General features: G+C 48.3%; 1 protein-coding gene across 7 annotated transcripts in view; it reads right to left on the minus strand.

The window, feature by feature from the left end:
* Dennd2a (DENN domain containing 2A) overlaps positions 1 to 24,294 on the minus strand; it is a 99,315-nt gene that overhangs the window by 23,220 nt on the left and 51,801 nt on the right. For 5 of the 7 annotated variants that reach the window (NM_001427610.1, XM_006236354.4, XM_039109021.2 and 2 more), the window contains 8 exons: positions 21,743 to 21,870; positions 20,245 to 20,366; positions 10,204 to 10,404; positions 7,431 to 7,524; positions 6,901 to 6,951; positions 4,727 to 4,914; positions 1,267 to 1,376; positions 327 to 396 (listed from right to left, as the gene is read on the minus strand). In NM_001427610.1, coding sequence (NP_001414539.1) covers positions 327 to 396; positions 1,267 to 1,376; positions 4,727 to 4,914; positions 6,901 to 6,951; positions 7,431 to 7,524; positions 10,204 to 10,404; positions 20,245 to 20,366; positions 21,743 to 21,870 — 964 coding nt within the window. The remainder of the gene's footprint in view (positions 1 to 326; positions 397 to 1,266; positions 1,377 to 4,726; positions 4,915 to 6,900; positions 6,952 to 7,430; positions 7,525 to 10,203; positions 10,405 to 20,244; positions 20,367 to 21,742; positions 21,871 to 24,294) is intronic. The other 2 variants (XM_063286009.1, XM_039109022.2) reach the window with 1 other exon arrangement.

Genomic DNA, 24,294 nt, shown 5'->3' on the forward strand with positions numbered 1-24,294 from the left:
ACCTGACAATAAAGTGTTTTCTTACTGATGGAAATAATCACTTCTACCGAAGGAAACCCAGTGAGTTTCCAAATCATCCCTCTCCTCGTACCCCCTCTCTCTGTGAGTCTGTGTGTCTATGTGGTGTGATTAGCCCTGACTCAGGAGCCTCCGGCACAACTTCTTTGGTACTGGGACTGCAGGTGCACATTACCAGGGCTAGCCTCAGCTGTGATTTTAACTCCCTGGTTAACCTGCCACCCCCGGCTCCTTCTCCAGCAGCACAGGTGACATGCGAGTGTCTGTCGAGGGGCTATCTGTCTGGGAAGCGCTGGCTGGATACTAACCAGCAGTCTTCGGCAGTAGCCAAACCTTCTGCTGCCATCTTCTCCAGTTAAGACAAACGAGAACGTTTCACTGCGGTTGAGGAAACACAAACAGGTTACAAAACCCGACACACCCCAAAGAGACGCCCCCTACTGGAGCGATCAAGTGGCAGTAAGGAAGGGGGACAGGCTGGAGAGGCCGCTCATGCTCCTTGCTCTGACTGCCCATCTCTTTGTGAGACTTGGGTCGCCAAAGCAAATGTCAAGGAGTGTACCGAAAATGTCCTGAGAGGAAATGAGGCTTTTCTGCCCTGAGCTACCCCACAATTCTGTCACCTGAGTGATCCTAGGCCTTAGGAACAGCTGCTATTTACTACAGAGAGGGACGAGGGATGGCTGTCTGTCTCCACAGTGGAAGGTGAGGATGTGACTCAGGAGGGACCAGCTGAGGAGAGAACAGGTTGGGCCTTTCTCAGGACTGCCTGCAGTGTGGTTCTCTCACAGGAATGTTTACACCTTGAGGTTTGCCTTTCAGGCAGCAGGCCAACTTCTTAGGACACAGTGTGCCTCAAGCACTCCGCATATGAGCCTGGTGAGTTGGGTGACTTCTGATGGCTCTAAAGCAGAAATGCGAACAGATCCCAGGCCTAGCGGCAGCTAGAGAAGTCACTGGAAGGCTTCTGGACCCTGTGTGGGTGAGGACGGACGACAGGCTGCTGCCCTAACTTCTCCCAGGTTAGGATTATATCCGGGAGGTCTGACACAGAGCTGCAGACTGTGTGGAGGCTTTGTTAACACCCACTTAGCGGGCACCTTTTGCCTCGGGGAAGTTTTAAAAACCCACAGGGGAAATCTCTAGGCTGGTACCCATCAGGACTGCTTAACTCCTGAGTTCCAACCTCCGTACCCGACATCCAACTCTCGAACTCTGGACATGGACAGAGCCGTTGGAAGCGCTTACCTGGTAAACTCCTGGACAGGACTCCAGTCCTTGGCATCAGGGAAGCAGAACTGGGGAATAGCCTTCAGCTGGTCCTCAGCCTCTCTCAGGAACTTGAATGACTTTTCTAACTGCAGAGAGAAAGTTGGGAGAGGATCACAGACTAAACCCCACTAAGGGACAAAGAAAAAAGTCCCCGTGCTCCCTTCTCTGCCTATGACTACCATTCAGCAACTTCCTGGGGAAGGGTCTGAAGCCCATCTGTGGGCTGTTTCCCCCGAGACAATCCCAACTGTAGTCTGAGAGGGCAATCCGGAGACAGACAACCACAGGCTTCAGAGAGACGTCCTGATTCACACTCTGGACTACGTGTAAGAAAGGCTCTGTGGCAGTCCCTTCCAAAGGGCGCGTGTGGATATGGGGAGCAGTGCTATCCATCAGCTCTTCTGACTGCCAAGTGTGGTAATCCCCAGTGACTGATAGCAAGGTCACGCTGCACCTAGAAACCAACTGGTCTCACCGGGACACTGAACGCAGAGCTGGAAGGGAACTTAGACAGCATGGGGCCCACACTCTCATTTCACAAGGGAGGAAACATGACCTGTGATTTGTCCTGGTCACACAGCAAGTTTAGGGGGAGGGAAGGTGGTCATGACAGCTGGTGTCTCTGCCTCCCACACTCAGGACAGAATCCCAGGCAGTACGGACGGGAAGGATGAGGATCAATTAAGTCTGATTTAGAAATCATATTTAATGTCATGAAGACCAGGCATGGTCATGCACACATGTAATCTCGTCCACTTAGCTGCATAGTGAGTTCAAGGCTGACCTGGGCTACATGACAATGTGTCAACACAAACGGACAAAGGACAGTAACGAACTTGCTTATTTTGTGTATCAAATCAATAGGAGTCTGTTTTCATTTTATAGGTAGTTTTTTGTTTTGTTTTTATTCTTATTTATTTGTTTACTTTTATGTATATGTGTGTGCACCTGGATGAGTTTATGTGCACTACATTTGTGCAGGTGCCCTGGGAGGTCAGAGGGCATTGGATCCCATGGAGCAGTTGTGAGCCACCTGGTGTGGGGGCTGGGAAAGGGATGAAGTACCCCTCAGAGAGTGGTAAGGTGCTCTTAACCACTGAGCCATCTCTCCAGACCCTTGCTTTGCTTTCTGGAGACAGGGTATCAGTATGTAGTTCAGGCTGGCTTCAAACTCACAAAGACTCTCCTGCCTCAGTCAGCCACACCTGGCTTAATGGAATATTACTAGTGTGACAATGTGGACTCCCGACCTTGAATAAAAGGTTTATTAGACTGTGGGATAAACCCCATTTCTTAAAAGCTTATAAAAAGTCTGGGCATGGTGGTGCACCCCTTTAATCTCACCACTTGAGAGGCAGAGGCAGGAAGATCTCTGAGTCTGAGGCCAGCCTGGTCTATATGGTGAGTCCCAGGTTATGAGGATGAAATAGACTCTGTCTCCACATGCACACATGTACCCACACAAACAAGCATTACCCAGAGAACCCCGAACGGCAAAATCGGGAAACATCTAAACGAAAAGGTCCAAGTCTGGGCTGTATAGAAGCTTATCTCGGGCTGGAGAGACGGCTCACCTGTTAAGAGCAGTCTGCACTCCCTGAGCTCAATTCCTACCAACCACCTGGTGGCTCATAACCGTACTGGGGTCTGAGGCTCTTCCAGTGTGCAGGCACACATGCAGACAGAGCACTCATACATATTAAATAAATAAATAAAATAAAAAGACTATCTCGAAACAAGGAGGTGCAGAATGATCCAGAATGAACAGAATAAAACAGACTCACATAAGAAATATCAGGGGCCAGATACACTTCCAACAGGGAAAGACCAGTTAAACAAAGGAGGCTCCCTCCATACTGGGGCATTAGAGAACTTCAAAAATTATGCTTCAAATTTGAACTAACTATGTTTTAGAATAATATGCTTACAAGGCTGTGCATTGAACAAGATACAAAAGCCATAGTTATGACTGAGAGTAACAATAGAGGGGACACAGTCTGAGGAAAGACTAGAAGCCGAAACAACAACATGCTAGCTGTGGAGAGCTCGTGCAGATCATGGGTGACTTTTTCTTTACATCTTCCTGAGTGAGCTCTGTTTTCAATAGTGACTTAACTATCTCCTAAAAGGGGGTTTAGTGAGGCTCCAGGCAGCAAATGGCAAGCAATCAGCGGTTCTAATGACTCAGTAATGAATTCATGACTTGATGCCTTTGTTCTGGAACCCCAATTAAGTGTTACCACGTGCTCCACAATGTGCTGAGCCCTGAGGGCAATGCAGAATGACAAGCCGGGCCTCATGCCTTGGCGCCTCCTGGGGCTCTCGACTGGGCTGTATGAGCCAGTCGCATATGATACACTGGGGGTTTTCAAGAGCATGTTCCCTAAAGGTGTTGGAGGAAGAGGGCAGGCGCTTGTGCCCATGGTTACTTCCATTCACACCATCGTTCCAAATGTCAGCATACTTCTGGTATACCTCCTCCCCACCACCCCCACCCCCCCACCCCCTGCAAAGGGCAGGAAACCCATTGTATTCTCTTTATAATCACTTTGGGATCAAGCAGAAGATCCTTAGAATATCTGGATGTAAGCACTGGTTTGAGTGAATTAGAATACAGTTGACTCTTTAATGCAGATGTGAGAGCCCAAGAGTGGCAACACTGGCTTTATTAAGTGCCCCTTTTTTAGGTGCCTAGAAACGATTGGTGGTGTAAGCCACAATACTGCAGGGTTCCCTTCCCTGCCCCGAGCCCCCACCCCCCAACACCTAGCGGAACAGGATGTATTCAAAGAAGATTCAGCTCAGACATAAGGTGATGGATTTAGGAGTTGTGTGGCTTAAGGAGAAAATGCTGAGATGGGCTGAGGGGCTGGATAAGGAGACGGCAGAACGACAGAGACGATCAGCACTGTGGCCGTAGGAATGCAGGAAGTTTTGTTTGTTCTGAAATATGGTCTCATGCATCCCAGGCCTGCCTTGAACCCACTATGTATCCTTGAAGATGACCTTGAAGTTCTGATCCTCTTTCTCTACCTTCCAAGATTACAAGTGTGCACCACCCTGCCCAATTTATATGGGATTGGGGCTAGGGCTTCTCTTTTTTTCTCTGTGTAGCACTGACTGGCCTGAAATTCTCCATGTAGACCAGGCTGATGTCAAACCACACAAAAATACCCCTGTCCACCTCCTCAGTGCTGAGCTTATTAAAGATAATATGCCACTACAACCTGGATTATCTTTGCCTGCTTTTTTTGGGGGGGAGTTGCATCCTTTAATCTGTCCTCCTGGACCCTGTCATGTTCCCAGTATTAGCTTTTTCACGGGGCAGACACTCCTTGGGGCTCACTCCTTGGGGTTCCAGACCCCTCCCTGAACCCAAGCTGACAGCCAGAACATGGTGGTCCCCGGGCAGCCCCCAGCGACCCATCTCCCCTACCTTCAGAGGAAATTGCTGGGTGAGCTCTGGCACATAGGCAGCCCCTGCCTGCTTCTTGTGTAGAGATACGACCACAAAGTACTCGAAGAGTTGCCTCTCTTGGTACTCAATGAGATCTCGGTCAAGTGATGAGTACCGAGGGGCCTGCTTCAGGCGTGACTTCACATTGACCAGGCGCTGGCTGTGAGCTGGAGAGAAAGAAGCCGCAGGCCTGTTTTGACTCACTTGTCAATGTGGAATTGCTCAGCATCCAACTATTATGTAATTCCTAGCTTCAGTACGTTTTCTAATCCCCGGAGTCTTTCCACATCTAGCAAATTAGTAGAAAACTCTCTGGCCTCTTGCCAAACTCGTGGGAGGGGTGCCATTCATTTACAGGCCTGTCGGCCAAGCAAGGCACAGTACCCAGGCTCAGATCTGGCGGGGCTTTGTGGCTAGGCCTGGAGATGGACACGTTTCCTCTTTGTCTGTCTTTAGGGTGGAGACTACCTTTCTCCTTATTCACTGCCATGTCTTTCAGTTTGTGTGATATTACAAAATCCAGACTATGGGACTTTTGGAGCTGAGGGCTTTGTAAACATCCTGTATGACGTGACAATAGAGATCTGGCTACCTCAGGAACCCCCTCCCACCTCTGCTCCAACCAGTTCTCTGCAGTGGGAACAGACTTACTTGTTCTGGGGGTGGCCCAGTAGTAGATGGTATCTGAGGTGAATGAGGGAGAGCCACTAGGTGTCACCTCACTTAACACCCAGGGCTGCCTTCACTGTTCTCTCATGGGGGGCTGAGAAGTCTCAAAAAATTCACTAAGTCTTAGACCAGGATCACTGAATGTCAGGCCCACAGGCACCAATTGCTTTACCAACTTCATCTGGCAAGAAAGGAGCCAGAGGCTCTGAGATCTTAACAGATTGCCTAAAGTTCATATAACCATTATCAAGTAGGGTACCTGACATCATCATCAGGTGGCTGCGTTACTGTCATACCTGATCTCTGCACAGGTCTGGCCCACTATCAAGCCTTGATAAGCAAGCCTGAGCAGGCCATCTGTCCCTTAGCTGTAGGAAGGAGCCATGTCTACAGCTGGCCAGTCAACTCATGCACCCTGCTCTCCTCACCTCCCAGTCAGCTCATGCACCTGTTCTCCTCACCTCCCAGTCAGCTCATGCACCTGCTCTCCTCACCTCCCAGTCAGCTTATACATCTGTTCTCCTCTCCTCCCAGTCAGCTCATGCACCTGCTCTCCTCACCTCCCAGTCAGCTCAGACATCTGTTCTCCTCTCCTCCCAGTCAGCTCAGGCACCTGTTCTCCTCACCTCCCAGTCAGCTCATGCACCTGCTCTCCTCACCTCCCAGTCAGCTCATGCACCTGCTCTCCTCACCTCCCAGTCAACTCATGCACCTGCTCTCCTCACCTCCCGGTCAGCTCAGGCACCTGCTCTCCCCACCTCCCAGTCAGCTCAGGCACCTGTTCTCCTCACCTCCCAGTCAGCTCATGCACCTGCTCTCCCCACCTCCCAGTCAGCTCAGGCACCTGTTCTCCTCACCTCCCAGTCAGCTCATGCACCTGCTCTCCTCACCTCCCAGTCAGATCAGGCACCTGTTCTCCTCACCTCCCAGTCAGCTCAGGCACCTGTTCTCCTCACCTCCCAGTCAGCTCATGCACCTGCTCTCCTCACCTCCCAGTCAGCTCAGGCACCTGTTCTCCTCACCTCCCAGTCAGCTCAGGCACCTGCTCTCCCCACCTCCCAGTCAGCTCAGGCACCTGTTCTCCTCACCTCCCAGTCAGCTCATGCACCTGCTCTCCCCACCTCCCAGTCAGCTCAGGCACCTGTTCTCCTCACCTCCCAGTCAGCTCATGCACCTGCTCTCCTCACCTCCCAGTCAGCTCAGGCACCTGTTCTTCTCACCTCCCAGTCAGCTCATGCACCTGCTCTCCTCACCTCCCAGTCAGCTCAGGCACCTGTTCTCCTCACCTCCCAGTCAGCTCATGCACCTGCTCTCCTCACCTCCCAGTCAGCTCAGGCACCTGTTCTCCTCACCTCCCAGTCAGCTCAGGCACCTGTTCTCCTCACCTCCCAGTCAGCTCAGGCACCTGTTCTCCTCACCTCCCAGTCAGCTCAGGCACCTGTTCTCCTCACCTCCCAGTCAGCTCAGGCACCTGTTCTCCTCACCTTTTAGCTTCTCCTCTGTGTCGCTGTCAGACTCACTGTTTTCATCTGTCACTGGAACAAAACAACAAGGAAGGAAGAGGTAGATGTGAGTCCCAGCGCAGGAAACAAACCCCAAACTTCTAGGCGAGAGGGGGATGTTTTGTCAACTAAGTAAAACATGTCAGTCAAATTCGGCTCAACTAAATGCATTAGCAAACTGATTAGACTCAGGGTAAGATGGCTCCTTGAGCAGACTATCTATAGCAAGAGGCAAAAGCCCTCTATTGTAGCCAGGAAGGTCGCTGCCGGGTCAGGTGACATGCAGCCCTCAGCTGACTTGATGGTAGGCAAGGCAGAGGGAGCCAGAGCATGTGCCACTGAGGCGGGCTCCTGGCCCTTTATCCCAGAGAGAAGAGCAGACAAGAAGCAGCCATTGCTTCCTCCTTGGCAAACTGGGGAAAAACAAGGGAGGATGCATTCTCTAGGAAGGATGTCTTCTCCCAGTTCTAGTGAGGAGAACAGTCCTAGCAGGGTGGGCCAGAGGAGTCTACCTTTTCCTGAGTTGCTCTCCGTGGACTGGGATAGCCTTTTCACCCGTTTCTTTCCTCTCCGGGCCTCATAAATGGCATTGATCCTCAACACCAGCTGCCAGATACCAGAAGAAAAGCCATCGTTAATTACAACCCTGGTGCAGATGGTTGTCTACGTTGACCCTTCTTTCCTAGGATGATGAAGGGAAAGGGGAGGGGACACACTTCCACTGCCTCATGTCTTCTGATCATTCTTTTTTTTTTTTTCCAAAAGGTTCTCTACCTTTTTTTTTTTTGAGCTGAGGACCGAACCCAGGGCCTTGCGCTTGCTAGGCAATTGCTCTTCTGATTATCCTTGTCAAGCACACTGTCAAAACACTGAAGGAGGCTGTCTCCACTGTTGTGAGGCCAGCCAGGTCTAAACGCCCCTGCCCAGCCCAGACACTGAGGCAGTCCTGGGCTCTCGGTATCACTCAGTTCCTCCTTCTGATACTTTAACACTGTGATGTCACTGTGGCTTACGTATTTACTCCCAAAAAACGAAACAGGAGAAGGAAAAGACAGAATAATTCCCAGGCAGGGCCACTTTGGGGGGAACCATTCCAAAGAACGTTTGAGCAGCCCCAGCAGAACGGTTGCCTTCAGAGTCCTACTCCTGACTGTGCAAAAAGGAGCTCTGTGGAGGAACCTCGCTCCCATGCTCTCGGGTCCCCATTGTACAGCAGCACATGTGTGGCACGGAAGTAGCCAGAGTGCTCTGAAACGTGACGCATCCCAGGGCTTAGGCCCACTGTTACAGAGCCTCTGCTTCCTGCCATAGCACCGTCTGGACCCTGTGGGCTGTCACTGCTTACAACAGTCACTTCCTTGAGAACAGAGCTGCTTCAAAGGCAAAGGTCTCTCTTGCTGTTGGTGATTCCTGTATCTCTCCTTCCTGTCCTCTCCTCAGCCGCTGACTGTACTCACGTGTCGTGCCAGATCACTAGGGCTTGTCAAAAGGGTACATGGTACATGTGCCTTAGATTCCCACACCAAAATTAGTTTAACATTCATCTTTTTCTTTGTGGGGAGCTAAAGAATGAACTTAGGGTTATTAAGTACACTAGGCTTGTACTCTACCACTGAGCCTAACCTTGACTCTGCCTTTTTGTGGGGTGGGGTGGTACAGAACTCACTCACTACTTAGCTCAGACTGGTCTTGAGTTTATGATGCTTCCCTTAGTCTCCTCCTAAGTGTGTGGACTACAGACATGAGCGAGTACACCTAGCCAAGCACTCAATGTCTGTTTTTACTTTTTTTTTTTTTTTTTTCCGGAGCTGGGGACCGAACTCAGGGCCTTGCGCTTACTAGGCAAGCGCTCTACCACTGAGCTAAATCCCCAACCCGTCTGTTTTTACTATACCTTTACTTTCCTGGCCCCCTCTGGGTACTAGCAGGCCATTTCTTTGGCCTCTCTGGGCCTGACTGATGTCCAGAGAGTTACTTCAGGTTATTTCAAACGTCTCTTGCCTTTAACTTTCTAGGTGATCAAGACGTTTAGTAGTCCTCTGCTGCCCTTCACTCTAGTGTGTTTCTCTGGGAGCCACTCAACGGGCACCTGAAAGGCCCTCTCAGCAGAGCCCCTGAAATCATGGCCCATTTTTCCTCTCCACAAGGGCAGCCTCCAAGTTAACCTGAGGTAAAGGAAGGAGGAGAAGGAGGAAATCTACCATGCATAGTTGAGGCAAAACAAACAGCATAAAAATGTGGACTAGAAGTGAAGAGATGGGTCAGTGGTCAAGCACATAGGCTACCCTTGTAAATGATCCATGTTCTTTCTCTGTCTGTCTGTCTGTCTCTGTCTCTCTCTCCTTTGTAAGTATAGGTGTTTCACCTTTATGTAATGTGTCTTCATGCATGCATGGTGTCTCTAGAGGCATTAGATCCTCCAGAACTGGAGTTACAATGGTTATAAGCCACCAAGTGGGTGCTGTGAGTTGAACATGGATTCTCGGGTTGGAGAGATGGCTCAGTGGTTAAGAGCACTGTCTGTTCTTCTGGAGGTCCTGAGTTCAATTCCCAGCAACCACGTGGTGGCTCATAAGATCTGGTGCCCTCTTCTGAATGCATGCTGAGAGAGAGAGAGAGAGAGAGAGAGAGAGAGAGAGAGAGAGAGAGAGAGAGAGATTGTGTGTGTGCATTTCTGTGTGAAAGTGTGGTGTATGAGTGTGTGTGACTATTAAGACTGTTAAATCTCTACCCTATCCTTCCTATCTTGGACCAGCTCTCTCTCTCTCTCTCTCTCTCTCTCTCTCTCTCTCTCTCTTTTTCTCTTTTTTTTTTTTTTTTTGGTTCTTTTTTTTGGAGCTGGGGACCGAACCCAGGGCCTTGCGCTTCCTAGGCAAGCGTTCTACCACTGAGCTAAATCCCCAACACCGGACCAGCTCTCTTAAATGGATCACTAGCTCCTCTCTGTAAGTCAGTCACTGAGGAGAATGTATCTAAATGGTAGAGTGCTTCCCTAGCAAGTGTGAAACTCATGTTCAATGTCACACACACACACACACACACACACACACACACACACACAAACACACACACACAGTCGCAGGAAAAGACTCTTGTCAAAAGGTTAGGTAAGGAGAAGGGCACAGACTACAGTGGTAACAGATGACCCACATATCCTAGTTTGGTGTCTGTCTGTCCCACAATGAGGGAAAACCAGAGGACCTCCTACTCTCTCTCCTCAACCTCCTTCCTTTACAGAGAAGTGGGGGGTGCATCCTGGACCTCAAAACCCAAAGTATGTATTACCTTGGGGATCTTTTTCTTCTTCCTGCCATTCTGTAGGTCTCCAAGGTTAAAGAAAGTGTCGTCCGGGCTGCTAGGTGTGGAGGGAGGGCTAGTTCTCAGCGGGGACCCAGTTCCATCCCGGCTCAGCTTCCTAGTGTCCAACAGCTTGAAGTTTCTTCTCTCTGAGTTTTGCCGGAAAAATGCAGACTTGGACAAGGACTGCTGTGTGAGAAAGGGGAAGGCATCAGTCCATACAAAGGGACTGAGGTGTACGGTCAGTGCAGAGACACGGAACTGAGCAGGCTGGGCTGGGTTCCCAGGGTACTGTGGTTTGCCATGCTAACTAGGCTGTGCTACCATTCCACTGTGGAAAATGTATGCGACAGAGGATGTAACTCCAGTTTAATCTCTTTTCAGATGTGTGGGAAGCCACCTGCCACCACTGCTTTACAGTTGAGCCTTGATAAAAGTTACATGTCAAGGGGTTGGGGATTTAGCTCAGTGGTAGAGCGCTTGCCTAGCAAGCGCAAGGCCCTGGGTTCGGTCCCCAGCTCCGGAAAAAAAAAAAGTTACATGTCCAGGGAATTGCAGGACTAAACCGGCTTGCCAGGGGCCTGCTCTGTAGGAACTGTCGTCCCTCTGGGCATTCGCATCTTCTTCTATTTGGAGTACTGAGGTTTGAGTCTAAGGCCTTACACGGACAGGCACTCTACCGCTGAGCTAGAGCCCCAATCCAGGATTTTGTTTCTGAAACAAAGCTTCTTTCAAATCGAAAAGCAAACCAAAAGTTTACAGCTCAGTAGAGAGAGTGGCTCAGAGGACTCATGTGGCACATACACAGTGCCAAGTTTGATCTTCAGAAACCCCCAAAATAAAAATGAACTTTACTCCTGGCCTGGTAGAGCATGGCTGTAATTCTAGCACTGGGGGAAAAGGGGGAACCAGATGTACATGGCAAAGTCCTCCCCAGCTGCACAGCAAGTCTGAGGCTCGTCTGGGCTGCACGAGGCTCTCTGTATCAGAGAAAAATAAAAAATAAAAAAAAAGAGAGAAAGAAAAAAGAAAAAAAGAAATTTATAGTTCACAACACAGAAGAGAATCCATTTTTTTCCTGATAAATACAAGTTGATAAGCACAAGCCCACTCAAAGAGACAAACAAAACAAAACAAAAAACAAAAAAAGATAAGAATGCTCCTAAAGTGGGAGTATAATGATTCCCAGATCTGTAGAAGAATCTGGACTTGCTCCAAAAGTAAAAGAGAATTCAAGCTCCACCAAGGAAACATTTTTCACTCAAAAAAGTAACAATTTGCTAATCCACTCTGTAAGAGAGACTTTGGGGAAAGTAACTTCCTTACACCACGATTGAGAATCAAGCCAGCAAACCTTGAGGAGGGGTAAGCTGAGCACACGTTAAAAAATGACAATGTGCATACCCTACAATCCAGCAGTCCCACCCCTAGGAATTCCCCTTCCTGACGCACGTGGGTAACGTTATATTGCAAATGGAAAGTTACACTCTGCAGAGAACATCATACATTGTGACATGGCGTGCGATCACAAAGTGCCGTGAACAACCTAAATGCCCATCGACAGAGGTTGAGCAGACAGATTGGGATAGAACCTGATGGTGGAAGAGCAGGCAAACGTCAGATGAAAGTTGAAGACGGTATAAAGGTTCTTCGGGCACAGATTGTATTTTTTAAATGTATCTATTTTATTTTTATGTAAATAGGTATTTTGTACACCATGCACATTCCTGGTGTCAGCAGAGACCAGAAGATGATGTTGGATCCCCTGGGAATGGAGATATAGATGGCTGTGATTGTCACATGGGTGCTGGGAATGAAGCAGGGTCCTCTGGAAGAGCAGCCAGTGCTCTTACCTGCTGAGCCGTCTCTGCAGAGTGGGATCATTTTTAACGGTTATTTACTGTGTGTGTGTGTCAGTGCTTGCTGTTGGTGCACGTGGAAGCCAGGGGACAGCTTTCCAGGGGTCACTTCTCTCCTTGATTTTGAGGCAGGGTCTCTCTTGTTTTTGCTACTGTACTGTGTTCAGGAAATTCCTGATGATCATTTTGTCTGACTTTCATCTAATCATGATAGGGCTGAGCTTGTAGACTCTTACCGGCACATCCAGCGTCTTAAAATTACCAGCTTATGTAGTACTGTGTGTATGAGTGCATGCTGTGCGTGCCACCGTACGTGTGTGGAGAACAGCTTTCAGTCTTTCTTCCTAGCTTTACCTGGTTAATGGGACCAAACTCAGCATGGCCGCTTGTGCAGCAAGCACTTTTACCCACTGAGCCATCTTGCTGGCCCATCAGTTGAATGTTGCTCTGCATAGAAAGCAAGGCATGGCATGTTGGTTTTCATGTGTTTTAAGATATAGGGTATCTGTCTGGAGAGATGGCTCAGAGGTTAAGAGCACTGTCTGCTCTTCCACAGGTCCTGAGTTCAATTCCCAGCAACCACATGGTGGCTCACAACCATCTATAGTGATACCTGGCACCCTCTTCTGGTCTTCAGGTGTACATTCAGACAGAATGCTGTAAACATAATAAATCTTTAAAAAAAATTAAAAAGGGGAAAAAAAAGATATAGGGTATCACTGGGTGTCCCAGCTGTTGGGAGGCAGAGGCAGGTGAATTTCTGTGAGTTTGAAGCAGCCTGGTCTACAGAGTTCCAGGATAGAAACCCTGTCTCAAAAAACCAACCGAACAAACAAACAAAAAGATATAAAATATCTGGCAATCGGTAGGCATTCACTGTCTTTGGTCTCCTTCCTTCCTTTCTTTTTTTTTTTTTTTTTCCTTCGGAGCTGGGGACTGAACCCAGGGCCTTGCGCTTGCTAGGCAAGTGCTCTACCACTGAGCTAAATCCCCAACCTCTGTCTCCTTCCTTTCAACACTGATACTTTTCCCCACTCAATATTCTCTCTCTCCTGTGTTTTGGATGCGATGCTGTATGCCTATTTTCCTTGGGGAACCCTCTAATATTTCAGGCTATCTTAAGACATGTCCTCTATAGAACTAATAACCATCTGCCAGTTTTCTTTCGTATTATATTTTCATCACAGGGAACAGCTGGCAGAAGAACTGTTTTGCTTTTATGGTGCTGGGGTGGGGGCAAACCTTGAGCATGAGAGGCAACTGCTCTCCACTGAGTTCCCCCCGACCTATATGTTGTATAGATTTTATTTTATGTGTATGGGTGTTTGGCTGCATGTATATATGTGGACCACATGTGTGCCCAGTGCCCAAGAAGGCCAGAAGAGGACACTGGATCTCCAGCAGCTAGCTGGAGTTAAAGGTGGTAGTGAGCCACCATGTGGGTGCTGGGAATCAAACCTGATAGTTGGGGACTTATGGAAGAGCGGCCAGTGCCACCTCTCCAGCCCTCTTCTTGTTGGTAAAAGACTGATTTTTATCTTATTTTTCGCTCCTGCTCCTCTCAGTGTTTGACTTATTTTTCAGTTATTTGTGTGCATGTGTGTCTGCTGTATGGGTTGTATACGTGCATGTGTGCTTGCAGAGGCCAGAGACATCAATTCCTTTGTAGCTGGACTGAGAGGCCAGTGAGCCTAGTCCCCTCATGGGGACTAGGAACCAAACTCCAATCCTCGCAAAAGCAGTGATGGTGAGCCAGCTCTCTAGTCCTCTAACTTCCTCATTCTTTACCCAGAGAACCTATCTGCTGGGCTGGTGAGATGGCTCAGCAGGCAGGGGATGCCATGCCTGAGGACCTGACATTGGTCCATAGGTCCCACGTGGTAGGAGAGAACCAACTCACACAGGCTGTTCCAACCCCTACTCGCTCGCCTGTGGTACGTGCATATGCACACATATGCGAAGGGAAAAATTAGAAAAAGAAGAGCATCTATTTCTTGTTAGATGTTTAATAAATACTGGATTCTATTTTGGTCTGGATTTTCTTGGTTTGCTTTTGAAACATATTTTATTCATTAATCCATTGGAAATTTATTTTATGGTATGCTAATCTAAATCATTTCCCTCCATGCTAATTTATCCCGATTCCATTTAATGAATGAGCCTTTCATTCTCAATCAATTTACAAAGCTTCGTCTACCTATCTTAAGTGCTCACAGAATAGGCCTATGTTGTCCCTGGATTCTCCGGTCTTGCTTAGTTCCAAGTAGGACAGATTTACAACTTCAGAGCCCTTTCTTTTTCAAAATTTCCAGGAACAAAGACTCCTATCTGCCCTGCGGTTGGTTCTCCCATTCATCATTGGTCTACAAGGAGCAAGGAACTGCTTGGCACAGAAAGCTTCCAACAGTGGAGTGCTGACCTGCTGTGGCCAGTGTGGGCATCTTTATCATCTTGGCACAGAAATCAGCTTTCTTAGCAGCCTAATTCCACCTGCAGTGAAGTCCAGGAAAATGTCCTGAAACTTTCAGGACACCGAAATCTATATAGCTGCTGGCAACCAGCGGCTATCTGTTTCTGTTCAAGATTTACACTGGACCAGTTTGCTTACAGAATATTTGGCGAGTGAAAAGGTCTGAGAAGGGAAGCAACCAGAATATGGTACTCAACTCTGGATAGCATGCCAAGGAGCCTGGCGGAAGCTATGTGCAGGCTGCATCCAGGCTGCATCCTGGTGCCACTGCTGGGGAGAAGGGATCCCGCAGTCTCCAGAGTGTCCAAGCAACTGACGGTCCAGGGAGCTGGGGAAGGAGTAGGCTCTCAGTAGCTTCTTGTTTGACAAAGGGGGAGGCAGCAGGATATGGGGATGAGTCTGAGGCTCAGAAAAAAGAATCAAATTCTGACAGGAGTCTCTATTCGGGGCAACAAGGGTCCTGAGGGTCCTGGGGGGAAATGGCACCATAGTGAGGAAGTCTGTGTGCGGAAGCTTCTGGAAGCAAGGGTGCGAGTCTAAGACCTAGCAGGAGCCAGCAAATATCTTCTTCAGAGTCAGACAGTATCTACGGCAGTGTGGGCCGTGCCCTCTCCGCTGCAGCTTCCTAACCACGCTAAGTCCTTCTACAGCATATGTAATGTGTGAAGGGCTGGTAGAGAGATAACACTTCATTCATTAAAAATCTCATACCATGGGCTGGAGAGATGGCTCAGCGGTTAAGAGCACTGACTGCTCTTCCAGAGGTCCTGAGTTCAATTCCCGGCAACTACATGGTGGCTCACAACCATCTGTGATGAGATCTGATGCCCTCTTCTGGTGTGTCTGACAGCTACAGCGTACTGATATTAAATAAATAAATAAATCTTTAAAAAGGGTTGGGGATTTAGCTCAGTGGTAGAGCGCTTACCTAGCAAGCACAAGGCCCTGGGTCCCCAGCTCCGGAAAAAAAAAATAATCTCATACCACTGCATTCATAGAAATCAGCAACTGGCAGTAGTTGCCAAACCCTGACTATAGCCTTGAAGGGAAGCCACTGGAGCACCTTAAAGGTGGGGTTTCCAGGCTGTCACGCAGCAGATTCTACTGTTTTTTTCATTATTTGTTCATCAATTTTTATTTCAATAATTACTCTACATACTCTTTATCATCTATTTATATATCTCACTAGATATATCATCTATTTATCTATCATCTACCGATATTTATTTATTGAGAAATTTAAGTGAGAGCACAATTTTCTCTACAGATCTCACATTATTCACTCATGAACCAGTAGTTAAAGGTGTGTGTACACGTGGTCCATCACTAGTTCTCTCAAGGAATTTGGTTGTATTTGCCCCATGAAAAAGCACTGTTCCACTGCCATGGCTGAAACACACTGATTTTTTTTAAGGCACCAACTAACAGGCAGTGATGTACTATGGACGAGAAGGTTTTAAACATAGGATTGAATACCATTGTAGCAAATGAAATACACATTTATATGAAATATGCCAGAAATTAAAATATGTTTCAGTGTCCACTGGAAAGTGTTATTCTCTCTTAGCAAACAATACTATTTTTTTTTATTAACTTGAGTATTTCTTTTTTTCTTTTTTTTTTTGGTTCTATTTTTCGGAGCTGGGGACCGAACCCAGGGCCTTGTGCTTCCTAGGCAAGCGCTCTACCACTGAGCTAAATCCCCAACCCCGAGTATTTCTTATATACATTTCGAGTGTTATTCCCTTTCCCGGTTTCCGGGCAAACATCCCCCTCCCCCCTCCCCTTCCTTATGGGTGTTCCCCTCCCAACCCTCCCCCCATTGCCGCCCTCCCCCCATAGACTAGTTCACTGGGGGTTCAGTCTTAGCAGGACCCAGGGCTTCCCCTTCCACTGGTGCTCTTACTAGGATATTCATTGCTACCTATGGGGTCAGAGTCCAGGGTCAGTCCATGTATAGTCTTTAGGTAGTGGCTTAGTCCCTGGAGATTCTACTGTTGATGGGAACCAACAGGTCAGCACTCACACTGCCTCATCCTACCACGGCTCCTCCGGCAGCTGTGTCACCACGGCATATGGCCTCTAATCTCACGGGCGCTGGATTCACCATGCACCACAGAAAGCCTGTAGGGCCTGAAGGAGAGAAGCAGACAAGGACCCTTTTGCCTGAGGTCTGACTTGCCTGGTCAAGCCTTGTGAGTTGTTGCAGGAGGCTGTGATGGGTCCTGGCATGTTGAGCCTCCTCAGAGGGAGATGACACAGGCACAATATATGTATTGGAAAAGGACCATCTTGATTAGCACATCTTTCTCTGACATGAAAATTAGTCCTTGACAGCTGTATAATTACAACACTTAGGAAGCTGGTGCAGGAGAATTACAGTTTGAGGCCAGTCAGGGTTGCAGAGTGAGGACACCCGCCCCCACCTCAAAACATATAAACGAACAGACAGAGGCTGGGGAGATGGCTCCGTGGGTAAAATGCTTGCTCTGTAGGTGAGCCCCAGCGCTCACACGAACACAGATGTGATAACACACTTGTAAGCCTAGCACTTGGAGACGGTGGTGGGATTTCCTGGGTAAGCTGGCTAGCCAGAGTAGTGAAGCCGCAGATTCAGAAAGACTTGCTCACGAATAACGTGGAGAATGACTGAAGACGACACCCAGTGTCAACTTCAGACCTTCAGTACACACCTTCAATGCACAAATGCAATACAACTGTGCACAAACAGGGACATACAAGCACCCAACACCCCCACATGCATGCACAATTTCTTTTTAAGTTTTACCATTCTTTGTGTTGTAGTGTGCAGTAGGTATGGTTATATAACACTGTTTGGGGTTCGCAGACCGCAACATCTGCTCTTTTCTGAAGACACTGTCCAATGGTCCCTCCCTTTCCCTTGGGACCAGACAGGAGTTAATTAAACGAACATCCCAATAATGGCGTAGGGCTTTCTGAGGCTGGTAGGGGAGTTCAACACAGAGGGGCTGCCTCAACTACTTCTAAGGTCCCAGATGCAGCCCAGATGTGGTAGACGTTCAATGAATAGCTGATGAGAGAAATGGGGGAGCGGCAACGTCTGCAGCTGTCCCTCAGAGCGGCGGCACAGACCAGACACCCAGATGTGAGAGCCGAGGAATGAGCTTGAGACACAGGGCCCAGGGAGGACTCGCACAGGCCCTAACGGCCTGTCCTGTCGGGGGCACTGGTCAGTGCACCCTGCTATCCAGGACAACCGCCTCTGGACAGAAACCTGACCTGCATCACCACCACTGCAGTTCGGCTGCTGTGCTGGCACAGGCTCCAGGTTTGCCCAGCCTCGCAGACAGGAAGGGCTACTCAGCCTTCGTTTTCTGGTATGAGGGCAGAGCTGCCTGCTCACAACATAGCTGTTCAGCTGTTACTCAGTTTCTAAGAGCACAATGTGGAGAGCTAGGCAGGGGGAGGTGAAGAATGGAGATGACCACTTCTACTGTATACGCGTGTGGGGCCACATGCACATGCGTGCACGAGTGTGGAGCCAGGGGTCAACCTCTGGTGTTGTTCCTTAGGATACCGCCCAACTGTTCTCTCTGTCTCTGTCTCTCTGTTCCTCCTCCTCTCCACTCTTCCTTCCCTCTTTTTCTCCCTACCCCCAGGCCCGTCTCCCTCCCTTCCTCCCTCCCTTCCTCCCTCCCTCCCTCCCTCCCTGACACAGGGTCTCTCACTGACATAGAACTCTTATTCAGATGGACAATAAGACCTCTGCCTCTCCAGCGCTGGGATTACAAGTACACACATCTCTACATGGTTTCTGTACATGGGTTCTGGGGGCTGAACTCGATCCTCATGCTTGCAATGACAAGCACCTTATAGACGGAGCCATCTCCCTAGCCCCACCCCACTTCCTTCCCACCCTCCCTCCCTCCTTCCTTTCCTTTCTTATTTCGAGATGCGGGTCACTTATATCCCAAGCTAACCTTGAACTCATGACATAGATGAAGCTATCTTTGAATTTCTGGTCTTCCTGCCTTGGCCTCCCAAGAGCTAGGGTTATAGGTGTGAGCCATTATGCCCAGTTTCTTCCTTAGTGCCAGGGACTGAACCAGGGCTTTGTGTGCATTCTGACACTGATGGGCTCGTAACCCTTGTTTCCTTACCTCAGTCTAGTTTCTGAGGGAATGGAAGTTCGTAAATGTTAGACACATCCATATCCAATGGGAACACATTTCCAAGGCAAGTAGAAGCCACTAATTATTGGTTACCATGCAGTCCTCATGACAATTCTTCTCCATGTGACACTTAGTTGATTCAGGCAAATACTGAGGCAGCATGACTGGTTATGTCCCTAATTCTTCTAGAAGTCTGTGGCTGCTGGAAGTGTTCCTGTCTGACACCAGGTGTAGAGAGCATGCCCTATGAAGATCCTCCCCACCTTCCAGCAAATGCTGACCCCACCCTGGGAGACTACAGATATTTAGATGCAATTCTCAGGCTGGAAACAATCCTGACAGTAGACATCGAATGACACTGGTAGTTTAAAATTTGGTCTTCCTTTATTTACTTTCTTCAACAACAAATCTCTTAAGAAGTTCAAAAGGGGGGTTGGGGATTTAGCTCAGCGGTAGAGTGCTTGCCTAGCAAGCGCAAGGCCCTGGGTTCGGTCCCCAGCTCCGAAAAAAAGAAAAAAGAAAAAAAAAAAAAAGAAGTTCAAAAGGATCTTCTGTAAGAGGGAAGTCAGTCTCTGGATTCTCCTAAGACCACTGAGGTAGCTGCTTCCCTCACAGAAATACTCTGTTCATGCATGAGCAAATGTAAGGTTTTTTTTTTTGTTTTTTTTTAATTCTTTTTTTCGGAGCTGGGGACCGAACCCAGGGCCTTGCGCTTGCTAGGCAAGTGCTCTACCACTGAGCTAAATCCCCAACCCCGGTTTTTTTTTTTTTTTTTTTTAAAGACAGGGTCTCACTGTGTAGTTCTGGATGCCTGGAATTCACTACATAGACCAGGCTGCCCTCAAACTCACAAAGATCCACCTGTCTCTGCCTCCTGAAGGCTGGGAACAAAGACATCACTACACCTGGCAACTAAAGAAATGTTTCTAAAAAATGTACACAGATGATATCAAACCTCACAAAACCATGCTATACTCTGCCTGCCTTCCTTCCTTCCTTGTTCCCTTCCTTCCTTCCTTTCTTTCCTTTCTTCTTCCCTCCCTACCTTCCTTCCTTCTTTCCTTTCTTTCTTAAAGATTTATTTCTTATGAGTACACTGTAGCTGTCTTCAGACACACCAGAAGGGGGCATTAGATCCCCTTACAGATGGTTGTGAGCCACCATGTGGTTGCTGGGAATTGAACTCAGGACCTCTGAAGAGCAGTCAGTGCTCTTAACCACTGAGCCATCTCTCTAGCCCTTGCCTTTCTTTCTTATATCTCTATTTCATTTCTCTATTTACTTACTTGTCTGTTTATTTATAGTCAGGATCTCACGGTCTTTGTCTACCAGGCTGGCCCTGTACTTGAGCAGCAATTCTCCTGCCTCTGGCTTCCAGGTGTGGTCCTCCACTCATGGCTCAGGACAGTCATCAGAAGATGTGCAGTTTGAACACACTGCTTTTCAGTCACTGAGTTAGGAGAGGGTCCTGAGCTAGACACCCAGAGTTATTTTAGGGACCCCTCGGAGAGGGCTGGTTTCAGGAGACTGGTGCCCAAGCTAGTACCTTGGTGGACGTGTCCGGGATGGAGGAGGTGGGAGATCCAGGGAAAGTCAAGACACACTTCTTGCCCAGGCAGCGGCCATGTGACTCCACATCCTCATAAGGATTTTCCTTCATTGGCGGATCTGTGACAATGACAAAATGGGTCAGGATGTTAGAGCTTTACCTCTTCTCCCTTTTTAAAAGATTTATTTTTATTTTATGTGAATGGTGCTTTGCTTGAACATATTATCTGTGCACTATGGGCATGGCTGATACCTGAGAAGGTCAAAAGAGGACGTTGGCATTGGGCTTACAGATGATTTTAAGCACTGGAAGCTGAACCTGGGTCCTCTGAATAGCGGCCAGTGCTCTCAACTGCTGTGTCGTCTCTCCAGCCCTGGGCACTAAGCCACCATCTTGGCCTCCTCCTGGGAGTGCTTGTGGGATGTGTGTAGTTTTGCTGGCCATCCCTTCCTTGTGGCAGCAGATCCTGATTCTCACTGAGGAGATAACGTCCCATCTTCCCACTTGTAGCTGCATCAAGTAAACTCCACTCTCAGTTTCCAGGCTAACTGTTCTGCCAGGTCTGGATCCTGGACAGCCCAGGCCCAAGGCAATCTCCAAATGGTACTTCTGGCTCTAAAAGTGGACATGGGACAAAAGGTGGTCTGGCTGGAGTGACTGAGGACATTTGCTGGGAACTGAAGGCCCCAAGGCTCTGGTTTTACAGAGGAAAGCCATGGGTCCCAGGGAGCTGGTAACGACCTTCCTGGGGACTGTAAGAAGCCCGGCTGAGAACAGAGACACCCTGGGGAAAAGAGACCATTCTCCCAAACTACCTTTGCTATTTCAGGGGTGGGAACCCGGACTGAAATGGCTCTGCTAAGCCCTCCCACAGTCCTGGGCTTCCTCCTCTCATGAGGCATTTCTGATACTGATAACACCACGAGTGTCGTCTGTGAGCATCTACCCTCTCTGTGGGCCTTCTCCCTCTCACTGGCTCCTTTCTGCTTTTGTTTTTTTTTTTTTTTAAAGATTTATTTATTTATTATATATAAGTACACACTGTAGCTGTCTTCAGATACACCAGAAGAGGGCATCGGATCTCTTTACAGGTGGTTGTGAGCCACCATGTGGTTGCTGGGAATTGAACTCATAACCTCTGGAAGAGCAGTCGGGTGCTCTTAACCGCTGAGCCATCTCTCCAGCCCTCTGCTTTTGTTTTTTAAGGTTATATTATAGTTTTTATTAGTGATCCTGAGCATATGTATTTATAACAGTTAAAGTGTAATGATGAGTGAATTTAACATATTAAAAGCTGTATACCATCTGCGGAAGAGACTATATGTTATACAAGAGATACGCAACCATTTTTTGGTGTCTTTCCCTGAGATGGGTTACAGAAAGCAAGCAGTGCCTTCATGTTTATTATTTCCTTCTTCAGCAGCCCGGTCTCTCTCCTGCCTTTCTGCCAACTCTAGGAGCAACACCTCTACTTCTGGATTTCCTGACCTCTTACCTAGAATGTCTTCATAGACGTTCTCCTCTGATAAAGTGCGTGTGAGTCCCAATTTGGTCTGTGCATACCAGTCCACCCTGCTGTTCTCAGAGGAAGACTGCAGTAAGTCCTCGAACTCATAGGACTTTCTGGGTTGAGGAGAGTGGAAAGAAACAAAAAGAGAACTTGAATCAGTTTAGGCTGGTTCTGAACACAGCAGAGGTCAGAATGCAAGGGGGGCCGAGCCAAAGCCTTCAGAACAGGGCTGCAGAGCTGTAAGTCAGGGCAAACGCCTGACTTGCAGCAGAAACCCATCTGCAAAGGAGGGGCTATCATTCCGTTAGCCTCTTCTGCTTCTACTAAGGGACCAAGTCTTAGAGCGCTAGCATACTGAATCCAGTCCAGTCATACATATTAACCATTTCTCTGGGATGATAACATGCTGTGCTAGACGGACTCTGAACTCTGTCAGTCCAGGTTATTTCCCTATTCAATACTATAAGGGTAGATGACAGGGTGAAGGTGCAGTTCGCAGCTCAGAGCCCTAACGACTAAAGACATTTGCACACTTCTTGGTGCAAGCTCTCTTTCTTACAGTGCATGCGACACAAGTCATTTGGAGTATCGTGGGGTTTGTTGGGATGGGATTAGCCACCATCCAAATAGACACTGCTGGACACCCTGAACTTTCAAGATATACCTCAACTCTGTGGTGATTTTTTTCCGTATTTGTGAGAGCATGATGTTAACATATAAGGCATGGTTTGCATTTGAATCCTGACGCATAAAAGGCTTTGTTAGTCTAAACAGCGTTTGGAAAGACTATCTTTTAGGAATAGGAATTTTCTTTTAAAAAGCAGTTAGGAGGCGGGCATGGTGGTACGCGTCTGCAATGCTACACTTGGGAGGCTAAAGCAGGAGGGTATAACATCAGGCTCTAGGTCAGCCTGGTCAATGTAATGGATAGGCACTCTGGAACAAGTCTTTAAAGCCAGTGTCTAGGAGTCACAGGCAGGCAGATCTATGTGAATTCTAGGCCAGCCTGGTCTACAGAGTGAATTCCAAGCCAGCCAGAGCCACATAATGAGGTCCTGTCTCAAAAAAAACCCCACAAAGGTACAATACAATAAAACAAAACAACAACAAAACAAACAAAACAAAACAAATAAAAGCTGGGTATGATGATTCATGTTTCTAATCCCAACACTCTGAGGTAGGAGAACTGTCAACGGTCTGTGGCCTACTTTGGGTGCAATAAATTTCAGACCAGTCCAGCCAGTAGATTCTGTTTCAAAACGAACAACAAAGCATAATAAAATATCAACAAACAAAACATCAGAACCCAGAGTCCACGAGATGGCTCTGCAGACAAAGGTGCCTGCCACCAAGAATGAGGACCTGAGTCCAATCTCCTGGATCTGCATGGCAGAAGAGACCCAACCCTCGTGAGCCGTCCTCCACTCGTGCATCCCTCGCAAGCCGTCCTCCGCTCGTGCATCGTGGTACCAGAGCATGCCTCGCCGTGCACACCCACAAATAAGTGCACTACAAAATCCAAACCATTCGTCTGCCTCTACGTCCTAAAGGCTGGGATTACTGGTGTATAGATCATGCCTGCTTATGGGGTGCTAAGGATTAAATCCAGGTCCTCATGGATGTTAGGCAAGTAGGGGCGACATCTCCAGCATGTACCCCACCCTGACCCCCAGCTCCTCTGGTGAATTTCATCCTCTAATTTCCCCCTTTTCTTTCCTAGCCCCCTTTCTTTTGCACATTTCCCCTCATGAGAGACTAATCCCAATCAGGAGGTTGAGGCAAGGGAACTTGAGTTTGAGGCCAGCCTGGAAAACATCATGAAATTGTCTCAAAAAGACATTAAAAAAGAAAAAGAAAGAAAATCATGACCAACGTCCAAATAGTGTGTGGGGGTTTACTAATGGCGTTTCCATATTCTTGTAAATAAATGCTAATTGAATGAAGACAATGGGCAAGAACCTCAAAATTAACATGCCTCAAATGAAAGTCCTCTCAGAGCTGCCATCTGGAAGGCCAGCCAGATGCTGGAGCTGCAAGGCATGCACGGCCCCTTCCGGCCCACCTACACCTAACCAACCAAGTGGCCTTCTGCCTCCCCAGCCTCCTAGGAACTGACCACATCTTCTGTCCTCACTATAATTACATCATGGCAGTGACCACAACACCCACTGAGCCACCAAGGGGAACCCTGGCAGATGCCGATCTGATGACTGCTTCCTTCGAAGCTGTCAAATGCTTACCACCATTCCTCTCATCTCCAGAGCTCCTCTAGAACTGGTTCCATTAGACCTCAAGGCCTCCTCTTTATCCTCGGATACCCCTACCCCACTCTGTCCTTTAGTTCCTCCGGCACAAAGAAAGCTCAATGTCTACACCTACTTTCTGATTGACCACTGTCTGCCACCTCCTTCTGTGCAGAGCATCTGACCTCCCCCTCTCAAGGCTGCCCTTCCCCCGCAGGCTGGATTCCCACAGCACCTTTCCTCAGAGCACGAACACTAAGGTCAGCGGCCAAGCCACACGTAAGCAGTGCGTGC

The sequence above is a fragment of the Rattus norvegicus genome, chromosome 4 (genome assembly GCF_036323735.1).
Source record: "Rattus norvegicus strain BN/NHsdMcwi chromosome 4, GRCr8, whole genome shotgun sequence".
Classification (NCBI taxonomy): domain Eukaryota; kingdom Metazoa; phylum Chordata; class Mammalia; order Rodentia; family Muridae; genus Rattus; species Rattus norvegicus.